The sequence below is a fragment of the Centroberyx affinis genome, unplaced genomic scaffold, assembly GCF_046629955.1.
Source record: "Centroberyx affinis isolate AG114_WGS23_722 - 3 ecotype Tasmania unplaced genomic scaffold, CSIRO-AGI_Caff_v1 ptg004355l_1, whole genome shotgun sequence".
Lineage (NCBI taxonomy): Eukaryota > Metazoa > Chordata > Actinopteri > Beryciformes > Berycidae > Centroberyx > Centroberyx affinis.
In genome coordinates, this window is record NW_027282052.1 from 128,766 (window position 1) to 152,789 (window position 24,024).

At 40.8% G+C, this 24,024-nt stretch overlaps 1 protein-coding gene across 1 annotated transcript; it reads left to right on the plus strand.

The window, feature by feature from the left end:
* The first annotated feature begins 1,368 nt into the window (after positions 1–1,368).
* araf (A-Raf proto-oncogene, serine/threonine kinase) lies at positions 1,369–23,721 on the plus strand. Its single transcript, XM_071543598.1, has 16 exons — positions 1,369–1,392; positions 3,999–4,212; positions 5,594–5,697; positions 6,899–7,001; positions 7,304–7,458; positions 9,419–9,523; positions 9,615–9,759; positions 10,144–10,171; positions 10,294–10,424; positions 11,142–11,344; positions 12,894–13,070; positions 13,939–13,985; positions 14,638–14,756; positions 15,524–15,655; positions 16,952–17,086; positions 18,090–23,721. The coding sequence occupies exons 2-16, from the start codon at positions 4,102–4,104 to the stop codon at positions 18,228–18,230; spliced, it is 1,836 nt and encodes a 611-aa protein (XP_071399699.1). The 5' UTR covers positions 1,369–1,392; positions 3,999–4,101; the 3' UTR covers positions 18,231–23,721.
* Positions 23,722–24,024: the final 303 nt, after the last annotated feature.

Below are 24,024 nucleotides of genomic sequence, written 5' to 3' on the forward strand. Positions count from 1 at the left end.
CACAGGCTCAAAATGTTTTTTTTTACAGACTGATAGATTGAAAGTAAAAAACAGGAAGCAAGAGGGAAGTTGTATTCTTAGCCACATATTATTTTATAAGTAATATGTTCTTGGTTTATGGACTTAATTGTAGATGTTTTTATGACTCATGGATACAGACAAAATCTTTTAGCAACATCACTTATTGAGACAGCAAAGGGTTTAGAGTAGAAATATGTTATAAGTCATGGGGGGGGCATAGATTGGAAAATTAAAACGACTTTAATCACATATTGCATAATTTGTGGGTTTATTACTTTTTTATTGTGAAGAATCGAGTGCCTTTGCAGGATCTTTGGAATACATGAATTCACACATCCTGCTGGAGTTGTTGTGGCCCTCTCCAGCTGTGGGCCCCTAGAATCGTCTCTGCCTTCCACCCCCACTAGCAACGGTGTTGTATATTTCATACTGTGCTGTGATGAGGTGGGCCTGCAGTAGGTTTTGTACATTTGCAAGGTTGTGGAGAGTGGTTAGTTGACACAGTATTTTGCTGACCACTAGATGCCCTATATTGCATGAGCAGATGTGCACCAATTTGGTTATAGTCAGCTAAATATTGTTGGTTTTGAGTTGTGTTGAAGTTAGGCAATATACAAGATTAGTGTATGGGAGCAAGTTATAATGCAGTGGTAAGTATTACTGCAGTTTAGGCATGGCAGTTGAAATTAGTGAAGAAGTGAAGAAGTTAAGTAATTTTCAGTAAAGCTGGTAAGTTTTATGTGTTTAGTTGTAGGCCTAGTTTTGGATGATTATCAGACTGTGTCCATTGGCATAATGCATTTTCACAAATGCATTTGTCACGCAATGTTGTGTCTTACCAGTGATCTTACATGAGGGCCATCAGCTGGCCTGTACAGGTTACTACCACAGGGACGTAAGACATGCAAAGGAGAACAAGGACCTAATGAAATCCTACCCTCACTTAGCGACTAGTGACTTCAGCAGATTTATAGATGCTTGCCCTGCCAAAATTATATTTGTATATAAAATCGAATTGTATGCAAATATACTAATTATGCAAATATATGTGTGTAATGTAATGTGCTATATGTTATATTTGTATATATATTATATTTATACAAGTATAACACACACATGTTCCTGTTATTAATATTATTATTACTAGTATTATTATAGCCTGGCTACAGTTTAATATAGTTCCTTTAACTGAGAAAACTGTTTACTTACAAATCCCACCCCTTAAAAATGTACCGCTTGTGCTGTCCAATGAGAGGGCTTAGCTACAAGAATTAACCAATGAGAGACGAGCATTGCGGAGGTTTTCCGCTTTCCGTGAAATTCTTGACAGATCCGACTTCAGATTGAGAGGATTCAAGATGGCTGCTCCAGGTAAGAGTTTAACCTAGAGCCAAACTGCATTAAAACAGTTTGTTGATGGGTGTTTTTGCTCATTTACTGGTAAATGTCAGTGTAGTGTGTGCTGTTATACGCATCCCAGTCAAATAAGTCATTATAAGTGAGTTTTAGCAAGACACCAGAAGTAGCTGACAAACTGACGCGTTGGTAAACCCCCCCAAGTTGGCTAACGTTAGCTGGCTAGGGTTAGCATTAAAGCTGTAGCCAGTAAAGCTAGCTAGCCACCGAGTTAGCCAGATAATCCCCTTCCCCCTACAGTTTGCAGTTAGCCAGCTAGCACCGCCTCAAATCGAGCTTGGTAAACATCTGACGGGAATCTAAAAAACTTTTGATAACCCTGCATCGTCGACATGATATTGTCACTCCATCAAACTATCATTAAAAGTAGTTGGCTAGATAGTTAACGTCTTCTCACTGGAGCACTGAGACAAACATGGCCTCCTAAAATTCGAAATGTCATATTGCACAGCAGTCAAATCCCATGCTAAGCTAACTGGCTAACGTAACGTCAGCTAACATTAGCATCATACGAGTAACGTTAGTTAGCAAGTTTGCAGCTTTGACTGTCAGCGTGGAATTTCAACACAAAGTTAGGCCTGACAGCTGTACACTTATATCACGTAGACTAGTATTTGTTGTGTATATCAAAATATGAAACATCTTTGCCGTATGTCTGCAGCGCTAAATACACAGATGTTGCCCCGATACGTGCCGTTCTCTGTTGGAGAAACGACACGCCAAACTATTCAAAAGTCGGATAATGTTTCCTTGCATTATCGTTCACACCTTGGAGAAAATGACTGAAAACCTTTTACAAGCCCTTGTGGTCTTATTCGTCGTAGAAGTGATTCAATAAAAAAAACACTTAATTTGAATAAAATTAATACATTTTAAATGGTCCATTCTGCTCGCTACCGCCCTCCAAGTTGTGTTTTGGTGGAAGTAAAATTGTGGAAATAACAGGTGAATCAATTGTAAAAGTTGCGGTTTTGTTGAAATTAAGAGCTGCTTGGTGGATCACTTGTATGCCGAATTTACTAAAAGACTTTATTGATTCTTTAAAGGTCTTCGTTTGTGTTCTGCGAGTTATGATTTTTTGCCGATAAGCAAGGCCACATTAAGCAATAAGACTTTTTTAATGGAGTTTGGCGTGACATAGTCTCCATAGGAGAGAGAGCGGCGCTTATCGGGATTAGCAGAGGTGCACTGCTTCCTTACGAGCTCTATTTCTATTCTCATTTAAATTGTATTTGTTTTCACGTATTTTAATTCAACAGCTGTCAACAGACACTCAAGACACTGTTAACAGACACTCTGCTAGTAATCTGATTTGACAGCTTACTTTTTCCTTGCCATTGTGAACATAAATTGTCTTCTATGACAAATAACTAACAGGGCTGGTTGTTAAAATATAGGTAATGTTACTGGAGAAAATATTGGTAACAATTATCCCTGATACATTCCACTCTCAGTTGTATGGAGAGAACATCACAGACAAGTTGACTGAAAAATCTGGCAGTGTTGTCTTGCTTATTGGCATATCTGGTAGAACATGACCTTTTTTCAGTACAATTTCAACCTTTAGGATTGGTTCGTCTATGATTTCCACAATCTTCCTCCACCAAAACACACTGGGCGGCCGGTACCGAACAGTGTTAACTAATTCTACAAGTTACTTGAAATAAAATGCTGCTCAGTGGATCATGTGGATGCTGAATTTACCAGTTTGGCCCTCATTTTGTTTGCAGGGATGCCACTGTGCTCTGACCACCTGGTGTGTTATCCTAGATGCATAACCATTTTGTGAAGAGAGGGTTGCACTCAGAGATATATCATTCACTTGATTTAATTGTTCATCTGTCACAGAACGTTTCGGCCATCCGGCCTTCATCAGTGTGTACAAATGAAGGAATACGCTCCTTATTTATAGGGGACAGGTAGATTGCCAGGTGAACCTAATTTCTAATCATTGTGGTGTTGTAATCACATAGAAACACATCACATAGAATGGAATCACATAGAATTTCACTGTCAGTCAATACTGTGCATTATAATTTCAAATAATGTCATCTGAAGTACATCCACCATCCAGTTAGACATACTGAAATAACAATATTTAAAATTAGCATTATTCACAAAGCATATTCCAAAACAACTATGGCTATCACTGTGGGCCTCAGGTTTCTCACCGTTCATAAATCAGTTCAAACCAATAGCAAAAACCTTTGAACATGTAAATATAATCAACCAGTTTGGCCCTCACAAATTAACTGTTTTAAGTCCTGTTTGCTAATAAGCAAGACCACATTAAATTGCCAGATTTTCAAATGGAGTTGGGTTCCAGGAATTGGGGATGGATAACAATATACATTTTAAAGCATCAGTGGTTCTTCAAAATGTTGGATTCTTACAGAATCTTTGAGTAGGAGCCTCTACACCCTTAGCTCATTTTATTATCATGGCGTCTAGGATGGCAAATCCATTATTGTCCACTGCATCACCTCCATAATCTTTCTTTTTTTTATTTTTTAAACGTGAGTGATTTAATAGTGTCATAACTAAAATGTGTGGTGTCGCAGGTTCTAGATAAAGGGCTAACTCTCCTGGATCCCCGGTGCATGAAGCTCTCCTGAGGTCGTGGTGTCTTAGCGCTGCCTCCCCCAGCTCCTCCTGCCACTCATCATGTCCTCCACCTCCTCCTCCTACTCCTCCTCGGGAGAGACCAGTCCGGAGGATGTGCCCCGAGGTGGGGGCACCATCCGCGTCTTCCTCCCCAACAAACAGAGGACAGTGGTGAGATGCTCGGCTGCATTCTACACAAGATCAATGATGCACTAACTCATGTTGGAAGAATGAGCTCTAGCAGGCTTCTTGAACAAATAAAATATGAATATGTCATAGCTAGATTAATAAGTGATGCATGGCAATCATCACCTCTACGAAAGAGTTAATTTTGCCAACACTGTTGCTTGTAAGTGTAATTACTCTCACAAAGCTTGCTATATTTCACAACTTGGTAATGAGTAAGCCAGTGGACAGTTGGCTTTTGCCAGATGGTGCCTGCCTCCGTCTTTCAATTATTAGGTTTATAATTCCTCTGATAGCCATAGCCATGACTGCAGTGTTTTCTTGTTCTAATCAATGTTAGATTTGTCATGGTAGCATTGCTCTAAATTGTCACATTAGTATTAACGATGCAGTAGGCACGGTTGAATTGTGTGGAGGACTGTATATTTTCTGTGCCAGCCATATCTCTGTGCTCTAATGCCGCATTCACATTGTTGGTGGTATGAGGTAGACGGCAAGCTGGATGTTCATTGTTTTTCAAAAGCAGAACGACTGAAAACCCGGCCAACACTGGCACAAAGTCGCTGGTAGAACTTGGCGACAGAAGTCGAATTTTCAAAACTTCTGCTGCGGTGCTGAAGACAACCCCAGAGTTGAAAAAAATCTTGCAAAATGGATGCACCCACATGCATTTTTGCAGCAGCTCTCGTTTCCTCGTCCAGCGAAGATAAAAAAGCAATTACACAAGAGCTTTCTTCTGACTAACTGACCATTTTGGAATCCAGGAAAACTTTTCTGGGAGAAAGATGTACTGCCAATTTTGGTTTGGCTGCACCATTCCAGTTCCCTGCTTGGCTTGCTATTCATTTATGTTGGGAATCATATTTAATTATTTCTGCTAAATATAATCTATTAGACATGACATGACATGAAATGAAACTAACAGTCACACAATACTATTTACCAAATCGGGTCTTATTGTATAAGTGCACACAGAATTGCCATAGTGATTATTAAAATCACCATGGCAATGAGCCGGCAGTTTGCCATTTTGGTTGACTGACATCCCACAATGCTGCCTGGTATGGCATTTTTGTTGTTGTTGTTTTGGCCACAATGTGAATGCGGCATGATTGTGAGAAAAGATATCTGGTGTTTTTCAAGCAATATTGTATGTCTGACGAAGAACAGCTGAGGTAAAAACGTGAATGATCCGCCAAGGGAACATTTATTCAGTCTGTGGGCGTCTTTCTTTTTTTCTGTTGGCTTTTATATCAAACACTTGGTCAGCATTTTGGATGTGCCTCCTTGCTACTATCTTTATGTATGCGGCCATTGAATGTCATCTCAAAGTCACACGTGTTCAAATATTGTTTCATGTTCTCAGGTAAATGTTCGCCAAGGACAGACTGTGTACGAGAGTCTAGATAAAGCGCTCAAAGTGAGAGGCCTAAGCCAGGATTGCTGCGCTGTATTTCGCCTCCTAGAAGGGTAAGATTGCATCATTGCCTACTGAATGTTCTCCCACTCCATATAGGGCTAATAGGTTGCATTCCACATCGCCTACATTGAAGATAGACGGGCGGCAGCAAGCAGTTGCTGTGAGTCACAGATCTACATATCGTACAATATGGTTTATTGATGTACAGTATTTGTAAGATCTCAGAACTGAAGGCAGAGTAGGAAGTCTGATGCGCACCCACTTGGTGATTGTGGGTTTTTTTTTTCCTTCACAGTCAATACACAATGCAAGTCATACATCATCCCTATATTTCTTATAAATTTTCGTATCTCAAGAGACCCCATCAATGGAGACATTCAATCATGCGCACCATCCAATTGTTAAAATAATTTGATTATATATATATCTATATATATATATATATATATAGGCAGAGGTAATACAGAAAACATGATTTTGTTGTGATCACACTAGAGAGTAGACTAAGATTATTATTCAATAATTACTAATAGAACATGAAGAATATGTCCAGCAGTGATGAGTGTCTCCAATATTTGCTCCCATGCTGCATATGATGGTCAGTGTCAGGTCTTCCTACACACGTCTGGAAAAGTACAGGAAATTGATTTTATAATTCCAAGGTCTTAAATAAGTAAGGGAATTGCATATTAAGTCTGGAAAAATATTGCTGTCTAGTCCAATACACACAATACACACGTCATATTTTATGTAGTTGTGGTTAGAGTGGGTGATATTGCCTACAAATAATATCCCAATATTTTCAGGCATTTTGACAATATTTATTTTTTTATTTTTTTATTTAATAAAAGAGAACATTCAGTTTTTCGTCTCCCCAAATTATAAATATTTTAGCATTGACAAAACATCACTGAAGTGTGTGTAGTTAGGGATACAACAATTACTATTTTTAAGAAGAAATCCAAAATTATTGTCACTTCTCCAAAACTAGCTACTAGGTTAGCTTGCAGGCTGAGGGAACAAAGGTCCCTTGGGCTCCCTGCTGCTCCCGATGCCACCGGACATGTTTCAGTGGACGATGTTGGGCGTCGCACAACCCTAATGTTCACACAAGTGTCACATCAATTCAAGTTGATGGCTTACTATAGACAACCAGTGTAATGTTGATCAATCATACATATTTGAAATGGAAATGGTTTCTCTCACTTAATGTTTTTACCTTTTGTTTTTGTACTGTCTTGCTCTCTCCAGTCGTAAGAGACTGACAGAATGGGACACTGACATCACTCCTCTGGTTGGAGAGGAGCTTCTGGTCGAGGTTCTGGATGATGTCCCCCTCACCATGCACAACTTTGTAAGTAGCTGCAAACGAATGTACCCTGTTATTTTAGTTTATTGAAGACCTCATACTTCCAAAATGTGAACTTTTCAGGAATTAGAAAAATTCTACTTACCAAATGGTTTCTATGCATTTGTTACCCTTGGGGTCATGGAACATACTCAAACTTAACACTATGTACACTTTAACTTCAAGTAAAAATATGAAAATCACCAATGCTAAATTTGGAGATTTTGGAATGTTAGCGTCTTTATTGCTGAAATTATAATTAAACATTGTTGATACAGAGGTGAACACTGACCTGTTTATCTGTGCAGGTACGGAAAACCTTCTTCAAGCTGGCGTACTGTGACTTTTGCCACAAGTTTCTTTTTAATGGCTTCAGATGTCAGACATGCGGCTACAAATTTCATCAGCACTGCAGCAGCAAGGTCCCTACTGTGTGCTTGGACATGGATACTGTGACCAAACGGTGAGTTGGAGAAGAAATGCTCGGTGCCATACAGTGAGTCTGTTCAGTTTATTAGTGGGTGTACTCATTTAAAGGCACACGGCAGCCTCCTGCTCATATGAGGGCAGATACCAGCAAGGGCAGAGTATACTGCCATATTCAAGTACCTAAACAGGTGGCGGCAGCAGCAAAATAAACATAACACATAAACAAAATAAACAACAGCGAACGAAGGGCATATCTGCATTTGAACATAGTTTTAATGTAGCTTACTACAGAAAATCTAGTTTAGATAACTTAACCCTTTCCAAGAATTCATGCCTAATTTTGATGTTGTGGACCAGCAACATTTACACACACACACATAACATGAAAAAAATCAGGAAAAAAATGCATCTGAACAACTTAATAGATAAGGAAATGTACATGGACTTTGAATGTTTCTTTTGATGCACTTGATCAGAATAGCACAAACTCAGTCTGCGGCTATTGTACTAGATGGACATGTAAAAAGAGGTGTATAGGCCCAAAAATCCAATGAAGAAGTAAATGCGAGGGGAGCTTGCACTCTCAAAAGGAACCTTATTTATTCTGCACCTGACCAATAAAATGACATATGCTCAAGTGGAGTGCAAAATGTGTTGGAGTTACTCCATCGTTGGTGCATTTTATTCATTAGATGAAAAAAAAAGGTAACTTGCATTTTAACATTTTGGTTTGAGAAGTTTTTTTTTCTAACATTCGTGAGTGCAAGCTCTCCTTGAATGTATTTTTTTTAATATGTATTACATTACATTACGTCATTTAGCAGACACTTTTGTCCAAAGCGACTTACAATAAGTACATTCTGTCAACAGTAGTAAAACCAACTGTGCATCACAGTCTTCATCAGCTAAGACTTTTAATAGGAATAAGTAGCATTCGTTGAATTTTTTTTTTTTTTTTTTTTTTTTTTTTTTTAAGTTTAAGAAGGGTAAGAAGATAGGTTAGTTCAAGGTTAGTAGTCCAGGTGGGAGATGACAAGTGCCTGGACCAGGACTACTGCAATGTAGGCAGAGCAGGACAGCTGGTTGTCCAGGATCACCCCGAGGTTCTTGGCAGTCTGAGAGGGTAACACAGTGGTGTTGTCAATGGAGATGGAGAGGTCTGTGAGAGGGCAGTCTTTCCCTGGGAGAAAGAGCAGCTCCGTCTTTTCAAGATTGAGCTTGAGGTGGTGCACAAACATCCAAGCGCTGATGTCTTTGAGACATGCGGAGATGTGTCCATCAATTTGTGTATCTGAGGGGGGGGGAGGGGAGGGAGGTAGAGTGTCGTCGGCATCGCAGTAATAGGAGAAGCCATGAAAGGAGATCACATGGCCTAAAACTAAAACAAATACAGAAAAATAGCACAGTAACAACAGATAGCTCACCAAGTGCTGCTAGATCCAAACAAAAGTGCTCTATTGACCCAAGCTCAGATAAAAACAGAAGATTCTACACTGCAGACAAAATGTGTACTGACTTCAACACACAATTAATTCAATTTAAGTATCCAGGTGAGGAGCTCAAGCCACTCCCAGCAACAACAGCAACAACTACTTGAACGGCAACTGGCCTTCCCCAGCCAACTACTAGGCACCAAACCAAACACTTTCAAATTAAACACAGATTTAACTAAAACAGAAAGATAGTAACAGTAACACACAAATAGCTCACCAAGTGCTGCTAGATCCCAACAAAAGTGCTCTACTGACCCAAGCTGAGATAAAAACAGAAGATTCTACACTGCAGACAAAATGTGTATATATTTAGCCATCGAACTGCTTACTTGTCACATTGTGTCTTTCTGCATTGGGTGTTGGCCAGTTTACACTGCTGATTCAGCTGATGCAGGACATGTGCCTTATGTCTGATCCCTTGTTTCATCATGTGTCTCATGTCATGTCCTTGTCCAATCACTGTTCCCATATGTTCTCATTTGTGCTGTGCACTGTGTCCAGGTGTGATCCCAATCCCTGCACAGATGAGTACCCTCAGATATCCATACTAATGCCAGATAATTCCATATCGCAGAGCGACATAGCCTTAACCCCAGAGCCCGCTGGGTAAGCTCCCATACACAACAAATGTGATTCATATGTGAACGACAGCATGGTCTTCTGTGGCTAATTCACTCTTGATTGCATGTACTAATAGGATGGGGCTCCTGTCCCCGACCTCGGCCTTTCGCTTCCCCATGCCCGGTGGAGAAGGCCAGTCTCTACAGAGGCATCGCTCTACCTCCACTCCCAACGTTCATATGGTCAGCACAGTGGGCCCTGCTGGTGCTAGCATCATAGAGGTCAGTTGGAGAGCGCACAACATTAGTAGACTAACCATGCATTAACACTGTGAGCAACTTGATTGAGGGATCGCTATTAGGAACAGGAGGATCAATTGCATCTATGTAGTGGTGTCGTTCAGCTATGTAGTTGTGAACAGGCGAATCGTGTATTGTTCACTGCTTTGGTATTAACATAGCTATCTAGCAAGCGCTAATTAGGTAGCATTCATCAAAAGCAAACAGAAAAAACTCAAAAAAATTACTTCAGACCTCTAGTGACTTGTTGATCGTGTTTCTTGCAGTGTGAATGCATGGAGCTCAATGTCCATATTATGTGTATTAAGCTATGTGTATTAAGCGATCAAATGTAAATTTATTATGCTGTTTTTCTCCTCTTTTTAGGAAGCACTAAAACTCAACAATACAATGGGTATGATTTAGATTTTTTTTTTTTCACTTACATTTCAGAGTCAGTCTTCCTTTGTAATGCATAAGGTGTTGTTACTCTCCCTTTGGGCTCATCTCTTGCTGCACCGTCTGGCATTCCCACAGGTCCTGAGCCCTCGCCGAAGCCCTCCACCAGCCCGCCCTCCTCTCTCGGCTCTCCAGGGAGGAAACCGCCCAAGTCCCCCTCAGAGCACAAGGAGCGCAAGCCCTCCTCGTCTGACGACAAAAAGAAAGTGGTACGTTGTCTTCAGAGAGGCGTTAATTGCAGGTGTAAGGAGGCTTTGCAGTAAGCATGGCTGGCACCATCATGAAGGTCTATTGGCAAATTCGCTGTGCACGAATAATGGCTAAATATGTAATAATAATAATAAGGCTAGAAAGAGGGAGATACCTGAATAAGATTTGTTATTGTGATGTGGGTGCAGGTCAATTCAGTAACATTATAAATTAAAGTGAATAGTCTGATAAGGTGCATGTAGATTTGTTTCCAAATGTAGGTTACTGTGACACAGTAAACTGTGTTGCCTTTAGTCCTAGTCTATTCTTCAAAACACTGTAGTTTGTGAAGTCAACGGTTGGTTTTTGCCTTTGTTGACCAGCCAGAAAGCCACCTAAGCAAAGCAACTGATGTGAATTTAACATGTAGCTCCTAGCCACTGCTAGCTGCATAAGGTTAGCTAATGGGCAAGTCAGATGTTTGATCAACAACAGTGATGGTGAATTTATCAGACACTATGGTTAGCTAGCTAACAAACTAACATGATCTAAAATCAAAATTGTTCAGATGTATCAGTGATTAAATGATCCCAGTCAAAAACAGCACAGAAATTAACCAAGTCTATTCCATGCCGTTAGTCATAATTTTAGAAATGCAATTAGCTGTTCTTAGCCGTTGTAGCCAAGAGCTGTGGACCTCTAATATGATGCATTGTATTGATCCTCTATTGTTTCAGCACCGCGGCGGCTACAGAGACTCGAGTTACTACTGGGAGGTCCACTCACGAGAAGTCAACATCCAGAAGAGAATAGGCGCCGGCTCCTTTGGAACGGTCTTCAAGGGCAAGTGGCATGGAGACGTGGCCATCAAGATCCTCAAAGTGACCGAGCCAACGCCTGAGCAGTTACAGGCCTTTAAAAATGAAATGCAGGTCTTGCGGTGAGTAGACTCTTTCTTTCTCACAAATTACCTTTTGGTCTTTTTCATTTGGAAAAGTAATTTTTCTGCCAAATGAATAATGAAATGTTGGAAAAAGAGCGCACACCCAGTGAGATGCTGACAACTGGAGCATATCAATTTCAAACAGGAACATATTATATTATAGAAGATATTCACACTCTTCTCCTCGGTTATGTGATGTTTATTGACCACCAACGTTTCAGCACAAGGCTTTAGTCAGTGAAACAATGGTGGTCAGTAAACGTCACACAATTGAGAGAAGAATACAGTGTTTCCCACAGATTGTCAGTTTACTTCGGCAGCATCAAGATGGGGGGTTATTGACGACATTTTATTGATGTTTCAATTTGCGAGCCCAGTAATTCATTTTTTTTTTCAGGCACTGGAGTCTCTCAGTCAATTGTACTATGTCATTATCAAAGCTATATTTCAAATTGTCTCTCCATCCAGTTTGTGTCGGCACAGATGCACTGTGTCATAGGTGCAATGAGTTATGGTCATTGTAGTTCACTAACAAGCTTTCAGGCGCTTGACAGCATTAGGCAAAATCTTGATTATTTGACAACTACATTGGCGAGAACTGCCAGATTTCATGCATCACGGCACCTGAAATGAATCCAAAACAAAAATCTACTTCACAGGCTGTTAATTTACCTGTGCAGTCTGCCCAAATGTTAACATTGCATGGGAAACGAGGGAGTGTGCCATCTTTTTTTCCCTTGATACATTAATGATTACATTGCTACCACAGCTCTCCTTGATGAAGGCATACCTGTGGGTAATGCAGTCACTTGGTAGATGTAATGTAAAATATCCCTCTAAATGGGTTGAAAATGTAATGAGAATAAAGTTGGGTAAAGAGAAGAGTGCACACACACACACACACACACACACACACACACACACACACAGCGAGGTGCAGACATGGAGTAGGCCTAAAATCCCACAGCTGTTACCTGAAAATATAATATAACATCACAGTATTACATTAACTGGTGATCATTACTTTATTAACTAACTTTTGACTAATAATGTATACATTTCAAATGGGGTTTTATGTTGGGGTTTTTTTTTATAACATTTTAAGCATCAATAACAATATTTGCATTGCGTCAGTCTGAAGATGGGAAGGGAATAGAAGACAGGAATAATCAAATGAACATGCATGAGTGATGATGAGTGATCAGATCAGATGGGTGATCAGATGATGATGACTATAAAACACTACTGATATATGCCAAAGAAGATGATGTAATATAATAATGAAAAACAAAAACCAAAAGGAAAAAAATATGCAGTACACAAGGGGGGGGGGGTTGCTTTTGTTCTATTTAGAGGGACATTTTTATTCCATTTTGACATAATTGGTACATGCTGCCGTTCTTCTCGAAGTGTTAAAAGCATTGGCATCACGTTCTATTTATCAAACTTGGAATTATAACAACAACAATTTTCAAAACTTCATCCCAATCCAGTCCTGGGTGAGATGCTGCCATTTCTGACGTGACTACCACTGGTTTCTCCGCAGGAAGACTCGCCACGTCAACATCCTGCTGTTCATGGGCTACATGACTAAGCCCAACTTCGCCATCATCACGCAGTGGTGCGAAGGCAGCAGCCTGTACCGCCATCTGCACGTCACAGAGACCAAGTTCGACACCATGCGGCGCATCGACGTGGCCAGGCAGACGGCACAGGGCATGGAGTAAGACCTGCTGCTAGATACCCTTTCACTTCAGGGATACACCGATACCACTTAACACTCTGCTGCTACAGATTCCGAGTGCTGAACGTTAAGTGTCAGTTGAAGTGTGGTTTCCATAGACCAAGACACTTTGGTCGAGATGTAACATCTAGGTGCGAAAGAGGCAGAAAATCGAAGTTTAGTTGTGAGGAAATTCACTGACAATAAAGATGAGAAACCTTAATGATCCCCAAGGGAAAAGTGGGTTATTGCAGCAGCAAAATAATAGGATACAGCATAAAGTATAAATTATATAACCATTTGGAAGTATTAAATAACACAACTGATTTGATCCAGTATTTTAAGAACATATCAAGTTGAAATGTATGAATGAAAAGCATGGGGAGAAAATAGTCCAATCCTTTACTGAACTCTTTATACTGGAACATGAGCTTGGTGTCAAAACTGATGGAGATGTAAAGAGTTAGTCTCCATCAGAGATATGTAAAGTACTGAAAAAGGCAGAAAATCACACCACTTTGCTCTTGGCTGATATCAACTTACCAAGTAACACATTGCCAGTAACGATAGTAGTGTGTCTCTAACAGTGTCACTTTGAAGGTGCAAAAGATATGTGGTTGCAAATTCCTGTTTCATTGCACAGCCATTGTTGTGGCTGAGCAATGAACGCAATTAACATTCTTCAATTCATTATGTGAACGTCCAGATTAGTGTACTGCAACAAAACTAAGATTGTAGGCCTTTCACTGCGATTTTCTAAATTTGTGCAGGATGCTGTAAGTGGGGTTTAATGTTTTCAAAACCTTGAACTGTGCCTTCTCTCTTCTACAGACACAAATAATGATTTTGATTTGCCTTCCCTTTTTAGTTATCTTCACGCGAAGAACATAATTCATCGAGATCTGAAATCAAACAGTATCCTTTTGCTGTCCAGTGGTAATTTTCTTACTGCTTGCTGCAAACTGTCTGTGTGTGATCTATATAGGTCTTTGTAACTGGGTTGCTGTAGACTCAACCAGTAACCACACAAACTATAAATGCCATGTTCTGTAGCTAGCAAGGGTTTTATTTACCACAAATGTGATGCAACACCAACTTACATGCTGACACCAATTCTGCAGCATGTTAATGTGGATGATGCTGCGTGTGAGTGCCTTCCAACTGTGTTACCAGTTCCCCCTTGTCCCTGTCAAATGCAATAAAATGCCTAACTTTAATTTCACTTGCTGATCATCTTCCCTCCACTGTATACCAGAAGTAATCCCATATGTTAGATAATTACATGTAGGGCAATACAGAGCTTTTGTTCTGAAGGTAATTTGCACTTCCCCTTGACTTCACAAATATGGCATTAGTCAGAGACGATATGCAAGAATGTGATTTTTGAGTTCAAGATTTCAACCTTTGCTTTCGTAATAACACTTCCATTCATTTGTATTGGAGATTTCCTTTTTTCTGGTTATTTCCCATCATTTCCTACTGTTTTTTTTTTAAGTTTTGTCCTCATCACCTCCCTGAATATGCATGCTAGTTGCCTGTTACCATATTTCCTGAGCTCCGTTGCTAGATATTTTTCTCCACGAGGGCTGGACTGTTAAGATTGGTGACTTCGGCCTGGCCACAGTGAAGTCTCGATGGAGCGGCTCTCAACAGGTAGAACAGCCAAGCGGATCCATTCTGTGGATGGTAAGACTCCCTTTTACTTTGATTCAGAATTGAGATTCTTTTGATTTGCAGAAGCCTGTAGTTACCCTGCAGCCCAGGCATGCATTTAGTCCCTCAGAAAACACAGTTTAGGTCTTATTCCATTTAGCCAACACATTACTCTCTGTTTCAATGTGTTGTTATTATTCCATAGATGCAGCCAACCATTGAAAAGCACTGATGTTGAAAAGTCAGGTGTGGTGTTCTGCCTCTGTGGAATAATACAATACCAAAAATTTTAAGTGGTGTATACACATGTATCAGCATGTGCTTTCACATGGCCAGTTAAATTATTAGCACATTAATTGGGATTGAGAATGATGGGGGGGGTTATCTTTTTTTGTTTACATTCCGCCACCATGGTACATGGTATGCAGGACATGACAGACAGACACCACCATGTCTGTAGAAGCATTCTTGTGAACACAGTAACTCAAGAGCAATACATGATAAAAAAGTCATACGTACACCACAGGTTTCCCTATAGAGTAGATGATCTGATTAGATTTTGGAACACCTTTCTGCATAAATTTGCATATTAAAACTGATTTTCTTGGAACTACTGCACTACTCCTTAATGCTCTAAGTTAAGGAGTTCATATTAATACAATCCATGTGATAAGTGATCCATGTGCTAATTAATGCATTAATTAGCTTAATGAAAGACCTCATTAGCATAAGTGGTTGTGTTTAATACATCGTGGTGATTATGACGGGACATTTATTTGTTTTTGTTGTTGTGTTTTCAGGCTCCTGAGGTGATCCGAATGCAGGACACCAACCCCTATACGTTCCAGTCTGACGTCTACGGCTACGGAGTAGTGCTGTTTGAGCTGATGTCAGGGACCCTGCCTTACTCCAATATCAACAACAGAGACCAGGTTACATGCTGTCCTTTTAAAAAGCCTTAAAATGTTTAAAGTGAATGATCAAAATTCAAGGCCTTCAAATATCTTAGAGACTCAAAACTAATCTAGTTCCCGTCCTGTGTGTGATGGACGGACGGGCCGGAGCCGATAAATAGTCCCTCCCCGATTTCATTGTGGTTTCGTTGTTTCAGTTACTTACCAAACACTAACTGATTTCAGATAACCAGCTAGCTAGTTATCAAGGAAAGCCGCTGCGATGTCGATTGATATATTAAAAACACCTGCCGTTTATGTGCGGTATTACTTTTCAAAAGGGCAACTTAACATAACAAGTAGAACAACTTGGGTGTAATTGTACAAACTTTTGGGTTAGTGCAGTCAACTCTTATGAGGTCTCAAATCTACCTCTTTCCTGTAGTCTTCATTTCAGCATGATCTGCCAAGTAATAGGTGAACAACTAGGTAAACGCTGCTTCCCATATTAATGATGCGACCAAATTCAATTTATCCACTGTACCCCTCATGTAGTGAAACAGGTAGATTCCATATAAAGTAGCCTACCATTTATATGCCATGTGGACTTCATCTGCGACAACACCATCTGCGACAACACCAAACAGCCGGTCTCTGTAGATCTCGGGGCCCTCTTTTTTCTCGTTGATTATCCATGCCTCAGGGCGGCCAATGATGAGCGAGCACAGACCAAATGAAAGTCTTTTCAAAACAACTTCAATTGCAACATCGATATTCACCACCGTGGCCATTGTTGTTTTGAACATGGAGATATTCTCACGTTGGCGCTTTGTGTTGTCATCATTGTGTTTACCTTGGAAGGCAGATGCTTAGATGCTTATTGGCTTGTATAGCAGCCTATTCATTGTCAGTGTGACTTGGCAGCAGTGAAATTGCATTTAGTTAGTATCTCCCTAAATGTGTATTTACATCTTGGCAAATGTCACTCGCCTGATGGGCTAGTGATCTTTGTATCTCACTATTTATCTGTTATTTCATGTGCCCAATTCATTTCTCACTCTCCTTGGGGAAAAGTCAATTAAATCGTTCATCGCAACTGTTTGAGACAATAATCGTCACCCCAAACTTTAATGATCACCCGGTTGGTGGCCCTCTCACATTAACCAACTGTGTGAAATGAAGACCTTGAGGCGGTCGGCAAGTCACAAAATCTGTTACCCTGTTGTTTGTTAACCATAGTAAGGCTGAAGTTAATAGCGCCGGCACCACCCACAGACATCAACAGCTATTGCACTCTCAGATGGCAGCAACTGACTCCTCCGTTTCCTTTCTCAGATAATCTTTATGGTTGGACGCGGTTACTTGTCTCCAGACCTCAGTAAGCTGTATAGTACCTCACCCAAGTCGATGAAAAGGCTCATCATCGACTGCCTGAAGTTCAAACGCGACGAGAGGCCCCTATTTCCACAGGTGAGAGCAACGTGCACACACATGGGTTTAGCTTTTGTCAACCTGAAACCCATAACATATGTACATACTTAATGGGGCATAGCAGTATAGCATTGTACAATATAGACTGAATGTACTAAAGAGGGAGTTGAACATTCTTTTTAGCTGCAACCAGTAGGTAGTATCGGTCAGTCGGTTGGGTCCCAGAAAAAAAAAAAAAATTGCATGCTGGCTTCTCCCAGAACACACCAAGCTGGTCATAGACTTATCTTGAATTGTTTACTATCAATTTCTCAATTGTCATAAGGTTATATATCCCTCCTGACCCCTCTGAAGTGACTAAAGTGGATTTAATAGGAGAAATCGATGAGATCACACTGTCGTTTTCACCTGGTCTATCTTTCATGAAAAACCGGTTCCTAATATTTTATACGCTCACTGAGCACTTTATTAGGAACACCTGTACACCTGCTTATTCATGCAATTGTCCATTCAGCCAATCATGTGGCAGCAGTGCATTGCATAAGATCATGCAGATACAGGTCAGCAGCTTCAGTTCATGTTCACATCAAGCATCAGAATGGGGGGAAAAAATGTGATCTCAGTGACTTTGACCGTGGCATGGCTGTTGGTGCCAGACGGGCTGGTTTGAGTATTTCTGAAACAGCTGATCTCCTGGGATTTTCATGCACAGCAATCTCTAGAGGTTACACAGAATGGTGCAGAGGAAGTGATTAAAAACAGTCATAATATGCAGTGTGAAGGTCAAAAATGAATCTTCACCTCAGTTATGGCAGTAAGATAGACTAGAGACTGGCAACCCACCTTTAGTTGCATCTTCTAAAGTACAGTAAGTAGAACAAATGAGAAATAATGCTGACAAGATAATTTCCAAATGCAAAACGACTTGCTAGACTAATTGACTAGTAAGATTGACATATTTACCACAGCAAAGGTTTAAACATCATATTCAAATCTCTTATTGCCCTTTTTCCTTTTTTGTTTCCTTTCTGCCCTTCACCAGATCCTGGTAGCCATCGAGCAGGTTCAGGACCTGTTGCCAAAAATCGAGCGGAGTGCCTCGGAGCCCTCCCTCCACCGGGCCGTCCACGCTGAGGACCTGAACCCCCTCCTGTTCCACACCACCCGGCTCATGCCCCTCTGAGCTCCCACCAACACCACCGTCGGGCGGAGAGACCATCCCCTCGGCCCCCCCCCCCCCGCCACAGAGAGGCCACAGCTGGCTGCCCTGATTTCCCCCCCCCCACACACACACACACATACACACACGCACACACCTCCCCCCAACCAACCACTCCACCAGAAACACACTGCAAAAACTCCAGTCTAATATTGAGTCTTAAAATCTTGTTTTCCTTTTATACAAGTGGAAAATCTTCAGGCCATGAGGTGAGAAACTTTCACTCGTTTCCAATGCAGCGTCACTTGTGTCAAGAAATATTCTTGTGACAATTGCTTGAAATAAGTCGAATCATTCCAGTTATTTCAGGATAATGTTACTTGATATGAGAAAAATTTATGAAACAAGTTGATTTGCATCAGAAAAATGAAACTTAACCCTACTAGGAGATTTTTTGACTTAAGGAAAAAGTAAAAATTAGCATTTTTTGCAGTGCACACTTACACTGCAAAATGATGCATCTTAAGTCATTTAATTTTGTATTGAGTCTTAAAACATTTTTCTTTAAACAACTGGGAAGAAATCTGCCAACAGGGTAAGGTCACCCCACTTCACAAGTTTTCTTAAATTAAGTGACACTATTTTGAAGCAGGTTTTGTGCCTCATTTCAAGGTCCTGTCACTGATTTCAAGAAAATTTCTGAAATTTTAATTTCACTTAAGTTCTAATGTCATTTACCTCAGGCCAAAGGGATTTGTTTTTCACTTGGTTTAAGAATTTAAGACTGAATACTTCATTGAATTGTTAGGATTATCATACTTTGCAGTGTATACAGTAGGGTTTGATCGATATGGGGTTTTCAAGACCGCTATCAATATTTTTTTTTAATTGAAGCTGTCGATACCTTTTATGTTGTGCCGATATGCAATATCTTTAAATTTGACCATTTTCATGCCAAAAAATTATAAGTATTCAGCGTTTTCCCCCGAAATTCTATCCTTGTCAGGGTGGAAAAGCCTCTGAAACAGTATTTAGACCATCATGGGACACTAAAACTCTCCACTGAGACCTAGGAGAATAAAAATAACAAAATATTGATGCGTACTTTTGTGGAATCTGATCAAAATGTTGAATCAATTCAGGTTAAGGTCTTCCCATAGACAACCAGTGTAGTATTGATCAGTTCCACTGTAAATATGTAATCAAGCAAACTGCATCATATCCGTCCTATCAGAGGTGGACCACACTGACTGCTTAATATCTGATTTTTAATAAAAAGCCAAAAGCAACCTGATATATCGGTCTGCCCCTAGTACACAGTGACATACAAACAGATTCACACACTCAGGCACACTCACCTTACTGCTCTCCACCTGACCCATCAGCATAACACTCAGCATCCAACCCAATCAGCTGATGTACCTGGATCTATTGGACCACATTCCAACACATGCTTGCCAATGGAAGCCTAAAGGCTTTTATCCCACGGATTCCTTTCACTAGTTTCACCACAATGTCATCATCAGCTTCAGAAGAGAGGAGGATTGCAGACAAGAGATGACTTTTTGCTTACGATCGTGTTTTCTTTAAGTTATTGTCATTTTAACATAATGAGGATTTGGCAAACTTTAGTAAGATGCAGTCTTAGAATATAAACGTTAAGTTGTATTGCTGCTATACAACGGTTTGTTTTTTTTGTTGTCGTATGCCTCCGTGGCGAGCATACTGGGACTCGAGCACACCGCCGTGGCACGTAGCCTCTGCAGTACCATTTTCAAACATCTTTTATTAAAACGTCTCTTGTAGTCTGTAAGGCCACAAAAACCTTTAGTCTTAAAAGAATATTCTCAATGCTTACATTCTGCTTGTCTCTAACATTGCGCCATGGAACGGCCACTGGTCACCCATATTTCATACATACATGCATATACATACATACACTTTTTCTCTAGTACTGTAGCTGCTGAAGGTGCATTCACACTGCGAGCATCTTGGTTGATGGGTCGCTCTGTTCGGACCGATTGTGGACGGTGCGACAGGCTCTGATCGCATCTATGTAGCGGTCTGCAGCTACAAAGTTTTGAACAGGCAAATTATGTATTTTTTGCTGCTTTGGTATTGCCTTTCAGAGCATCACATTGTTTTGATGTCTTGACATAGCTTGCTAGCAAGCACTAATTAGGTAGCATTTATGAAAAATAAACAGGAAAAACTTGATGGATGCAACTGTTCTCCAAGCATCGTTTTTGAGACGTTTATTTCTGTAGTCTCACAAGTTAAAGTTGTAGAGAGTTTGGAAGCTTTGAATGGCTGGAATCAACTTCTCATGGGTTTCCTCCCACAGTCCCAAAACCTGCAAGTCAGATGGATTGGAGACTCTAAATTGCCTATATTTATGAATGTGTAGCGGGAGTGTCTGTCTACCTGTATAAGCCCTGTGATGGACTGGCCATCTGTCCAGGGTGTTTCCCCTGCCTTCAAGCAATGTATGCTGGAATGCTGAATTGGAATATGCGGGTAACGAAAATTAGTGAATGTTGACGACCAACGACCGCGAAAATTTCAGCCGTGGAAATGAACAGACTTCTGGTGACTTGTTGATCGTGTTGCTCGCAGTGTGAACGCACGGTTAGGCATATGTGTTAACGCATATCAGAAGCTGCTGTGTTGTCTATTGACCAACATGGTAAATAGACTGTTGGCGAGGCAAAGGCCTCTGTTCAGCTCTTTAGGTTTTATGTTTTTCCCCAGATAATTTTAGTAGCTGGAGCGATGCAATCTGCATTGTCTGATCAGGATCGCTCTCTTGACCCCCGAGGCAATGTCCAGTGCTCAGGTGTATACTGTTTCGTGACGCAGTGAGCAGTTTCCAATGGGTGTTTTCATTTTTGACGCAGACAATGTACTAGCTTTTGGCTAAAGTGGTTAAAACAAGCTGCCTTACGTAACTACAGGATGCGGTCAAAATAAAGGGTACAGCTGCATAAAGACATTCCTAAGTAATGATGGTGGATCTGTAATGGTGTGCAGGGCTTTTCCTGGCATGGTTGTAGTTGGAGGCCAGTGTCGCTGAAGGGTGAATTATGATCATACCTTGACTTTGGGAAGGCCTTAACATTTGGCTAACATCGCTATCCTCCTCAAACCATTGGATGACCGCCCGTGCCTTGTTGATGGGGGTGTTGCCCTCTGGGAAACACTTCTCCCATCAAGAAAGAAATGTATCATGGGATTTAAGAGATCGCAGGGAACCCAATTCGTCGTTTTTTTTTTTTAGAATTGGTCAAGCCCCGTCAGGGATTATAGGCCTAATCCCACGCAGAAGCACGGCACACCAGCGCGAAACCACCAGAACTGTGCATGGCGGTGGGACTTTGTCGGCATCTCCTTTACTCGTACCGTTCCCTGGAGCTGCTTTTCCTCTCAGTTTCTTTGTGATCTATGAAGCAACATGGCAGTGTCGAAGTGGAAAGTATTTCTTGCATTTGTTTTTTGTTTTTTTGGCTTTGACCCTTTTAGTATCAGTGTTGATGGTATGGGTTTAGCTTCAGAGTAGTTATTATCACGTGGCATCTGGTTTGTTCTCAGATATGATTTCTATAGAAATTGATATGGCTGAACTCGTCAGATTTGTTAGAAACAAATATAAGCCATAATTGTTGAATTATGTAGGGTTTTTCTTTTTTTTTATAATATACCTTTTATTAATCCTCCTTTAACCAGGCAAGTTGACAGAGTACTTCCAACACCCGGGGCTATGGTAGTGCTTTCAGGGTGAGTAATGGCTATATACTGTAAATACACTCGCACCCGATAGCCAGCCAGTACAACCACGCTCTTGTACTGTTGGCCACTGTGCAATTCCACTGGAGCAGTTTGGGGGTTAAAATGCCTTGCATAAGCACATCTAGGTAGTTATTAGCTGGGTTTCCATCCAAGTAGTTGTATGCGAGTTGTAAGGTATCAAATAAGAAAAGATGAAGGAAATGGCTAGGGATGGGATAATATCTCACGATACGATTCAGTACGCCATATGGGGTTCACAATTCGATACAACCACAATACGATGTAAAAGTTCAACGACAAAGTCTGACTGCAGAATTCTGTTTATTTCTGAGCCACAAATCTTTCTAGCGATGGCATTGGCTTGCTAGAATAACAATTTAAAGATGTCATTACAAAGTGTAAATAATATAATTTCGATGGAGAGTTTGTGGAATTGTGATGTGCAAGCCGTCTCATTTGTGATTACTACAAGCAGAGTAAAATGTAGGTAATATTTTTCTGCCCCACGATACGTATTGTCACCTTTTTGCATTGCAATATATTGAATTTCGATATAACGTTCCCTCCCTAGAAATGGCCAATTTCTATAAAATGGATTCAATAGAGAGAAGTGAGTTTTGAAAACCAGAAATCTCAGCAACTGCCGAAGTAATGGTTGAGTCATTGGTATTGATCAAGAACCCTGTCAACCCCCCGCAGATATAGTCTGGTCATTTTGTGCTACGGGACAGTGAAAATTGTACTTATTGCACCTTTTATAATTTGCTCGATAGTTGGATGGAAACATTGCTGTTGAGTCCAAATTGTCCCGGCTCTTCCAAGGTTTTGAACCGAAGCCCTTATGGTCACATTAGCTTCTCTTGAGTTTCAGTTTGCCACACCATTGACCTTATTCACACGGCGGCCATTTTGAACTCTTGGGGTGAGAAACTCTACCAAGAAGATTGCCATAAATATATAAAACTAGCGTTACTACGTTAGCAAAGAGTTCAGATAGACCAAACAGTTCTCAATTTAGCTAGCAATCTCGGGAACAACTGATTGAATTTAGCAGGGAGCTTAGTTAGCTAGCTTACTAGTTAGTAAGCTACTAGCTAACTAGGCTAGACTGGCAGTGAGCGATAATGGGCCAAATATATTAAAATGTGAACCTGTGTCCTTTTCAGTGGAGAATCCACCTGAAGTGTTCAAAATGGCTGCCAAGAATGGTCTTTACTCTGGATATAAATGTAACAATTTAAATGAATATTGTAGGAAGTTTAAAAAAAAATAGCCTATTCTTTTTGAAGGTTGGATCCCCACTCCCCCAGTGAATTTGTGCTTAGTGTTGCTTGTAACAGGAATGAGAGGAATCCATCGACGCAAAGTTCACTGCTCCCTGGTTGGAACGAGTCTCTGCTTTACAGTACAAATCAGTCACGCGGTTTTGAGTGTCGCGCTCAAGCGTAATTGAACCGACGGCAACTGTGAGGGTGGCGTTTGAGGTCATGTGTTTGACGTCCTGTGAGCTGGGCGTGCTTTTCTATATACTGTATTTGACGTGATGGAGGATTTAGCTGGCGCGGATCTGAACGGCGGGGGCAGCGGTTACTGAACAAAGTGAACCAACTGACGGCTTTCCTGAGCGGCGGATCCAGGCGCTTGAACCTAGATGTTTTAATGTTTTGAATATAGGGGCTGGGTACCCTCATTGTTTTTATTCATTCCAGTAATGTCGGCGGATCACGGTCGTGGGACGTGGACGAGGGTCGGGGGGGGGATGAAAGACTTCACTTCTGTCACTTCTTATTTATTGACGTCTTCGCAGATGCTCTCCGTCTGCGATCGTGGATCTTTTTAGGTGGATTAAATGTTTACTGAGAGAGATCACTCTTTTGCAACATTTAAGTTATGGGTTGGGCGCTCTCTCTCTCTCTCTCTCTCTCTCTTACAAGAATGTTGTTCTTCTTTAAGGCACGGTACTGTCTCAGTCTGCTCCTCCCAAAAGAACTTTTTATTCTGATACCGTCTCTTGCATGGGGCATTTGGAATG